The following is a 2,123-nucleotide window of genomic DNA, read 5'->3' as shown; positions in this document are numbered from 1 at the left end:
GTGTACATAAATGATTTAAATGACACTTTAATCTTTGCTAATTGTCAAAACTTCACTAAAAAAAATATCAAATTAATTTTTCCTCTCAGAATCTCTAGAAAAAACTGGGAAGCCTTATCCTGTTACCTGTGGAATAAGAAAAATGAATCCATAACTGAATCATTATTATTAATTCTAATAATTTTATTCCAAATTTTACTGCAATGTTTGACGAACATCTTAATAAAAGCACAACTCCACTGAATTCATTTGACACAGTCTCCCTCAGTATGTTGTGCAATTAGAACCACAAAAGTTCAGTTGAAAATGCAATGCATCACTACCCTGATCTCCTTGCATTTCAATAATTTACTTACGTTTTTGTCTATTTATTATTTTGGTCATTTACTTTTACTTTTCTCATAGCTGTTCTCTTCGTGTTTATTTCTTATTACATTTTTTTGCCTCTTTCAAATGAACACCATAATATTCTTTGGAAGCTTGACTTTCAAAGTCAGTGGCCCCTGTGATGGGCTCGTTCCATGTGAATAGGGTTCATTTTCTAAATAATAATAATAATAATAATAATAATAATAATAATAATAATAATAATAATAATAATAATAATAATAATAATAATAATAATAATAGTTGTTACATATGAATAAGGGTTCAACTTCAGAATACTAATAATAATAATTGTTACATATGAATAAGGGTTCAACGTCGGAATAATAATAATAATAATAATAATAATAATAATAATAATAATAATAATAATAGCTAAAGAAGAGCTATTTTTTGAGAGAGTTACAGAATAATAATAATAATAATAATAATAATAATAATAATAATAATAATAATAATAATAATAATAATAATAATAATAATAATAATAATTTCAAAATAGCTAAAGAAAAGCTATTGTTTAGGAGACTTACAGAATAACAATAATAATAATAATAGAATAGCCATTGATTGAGAGACTTACATTTCCTCTCCACTGAAACGTAGTGTTTCTGCGGAACAGTTTTGACCACGTAGTGTGCCATTGTTTCCGTCACGTGGACGGGAACTTTCTTGGTCTCCGTCACGTAGTGTGGAACGCGGACGTGGTCTGTCACGTAGTGGGTTTTGTACTGAGGAAAAAAAGTGTGGGAAAAATAGAAATAAAAAAAACTTGAGGAAAAAATTTTATGGAAAAAAATTTAGCGACAACATAATTTTGCAGGAAAAATTTTTCGGGAAAAACAATGCTGCTGGAACAAAAATTTGTTGGAAAAAATTTTGTGGAAAAAAAATTATGGGAAAAATTATGGGAAATGATTTAGCTGAAATAAAAATTCGTGGAAAAAAATTGTGACAGAAAACTTTGCGGGAAAAAATTTATATAGAGGAAAAAATTGTGGGAAAAATTTAGCCGAAATAAATTGTGGGAAAAAATTACCTGAAATAAAAATGGAAAAAATTTTGCGACAAAACAATTTTGCGGGAAAAAATTTTGAGAAGAAATTGCGAAAAAAAATTGCGGTGAAAAATTATTGTGGGGAAAATGTGGACAAGAATATGGGGGAATAATATTTTAGGAAAAAATTTGCTGCGAAAAATATTTGAGGAAATATGAAACGATTTGCGTATTAATATTATTATTATAGTTGGCGATTTCTTGATTTTTGTTTTGTTAAAGAAAAATTATGATAATTAATAACTGGATAAATCATGTCGTGTGAGAAGTAAATTAATCTATGATATAATTATTTCTAAGTATTTATTTTCATGAAATAATTATTTTTTATGAAGTAATCACTTCTAAATAACGATTTCAAATTTACAAAATAATTGGCTCTAGCAGTTAAATGAAAAAAATAATCATTGCACAAGTTAATGTCATTTATCTTAAGTTAATCTTGAAATTAATTAAATAATTAGTCTTAGAAAATTCTAATGCAAATAATTTGAAGTTAAACTTTGAATTAAATCACTAAATAATTCTGACGTAAATAATTTAAAGGTAAACTTGAACTTAACATCATAAACAATTTTAATGTAAATAACAGAAAGTTAAATTTAAAATTAAATAAACAAATAACTTTATAACAATTTAACGTTAAAAATTTAAAATTAAGCTTAAAATTAAAATAGAT

At 25.2% G+C, this 2,123-nt stretch overlaps 1 protein-coding gene across 1 annotated transcript in view; it reads right to left on the bottom strand.

Annotated features, from left to right (window-relative positions):
- LOC135226154 (uncharacterized) overlaps positions 1 to 2,123 on the bottom strand; it is a 4,139-nt gene continuing 2,016 nt past the window's right edge. Inside the window, exons 4-5 of the mRNA XM_064265594.1 lie at positions 971 to 1,118; positions 1 to 126 (exon numbers count right to left, since the gene is read on the bottom strand). Of these exons, the coding sequence (XP_064121664.1) occupies positions 95 to 126; positions 971 to 1,118 (180 nt within the window). The 3' untranslated portion in view covers positions 1 to 94. The remainder of the gene's footprint in view (positions 127 to 970; positions 1,119 to 2,123) is intronic.

The sequence above is a fragment of the Macrobrachium nipponense genome, chromosome 14, assembly GCF_015104395.2.
Source record: "Macrobrachium nipponense isolate FS-2020 chromosome 14, ASM1510439v2, whole genome shotgun sequence".
Lineage (NCBI taxonomy): Eukaryota > Metazoa > Arthropoda > Malacostraca > Decapoda > Palaemonidae > Macrobrachium > Macrobrachium nipponense.
The sequence above is the reverse complement of the archived record's forward strand: the minus strand, read 5'-3'. Positions and strand labels throughout refer to the sequence as shown.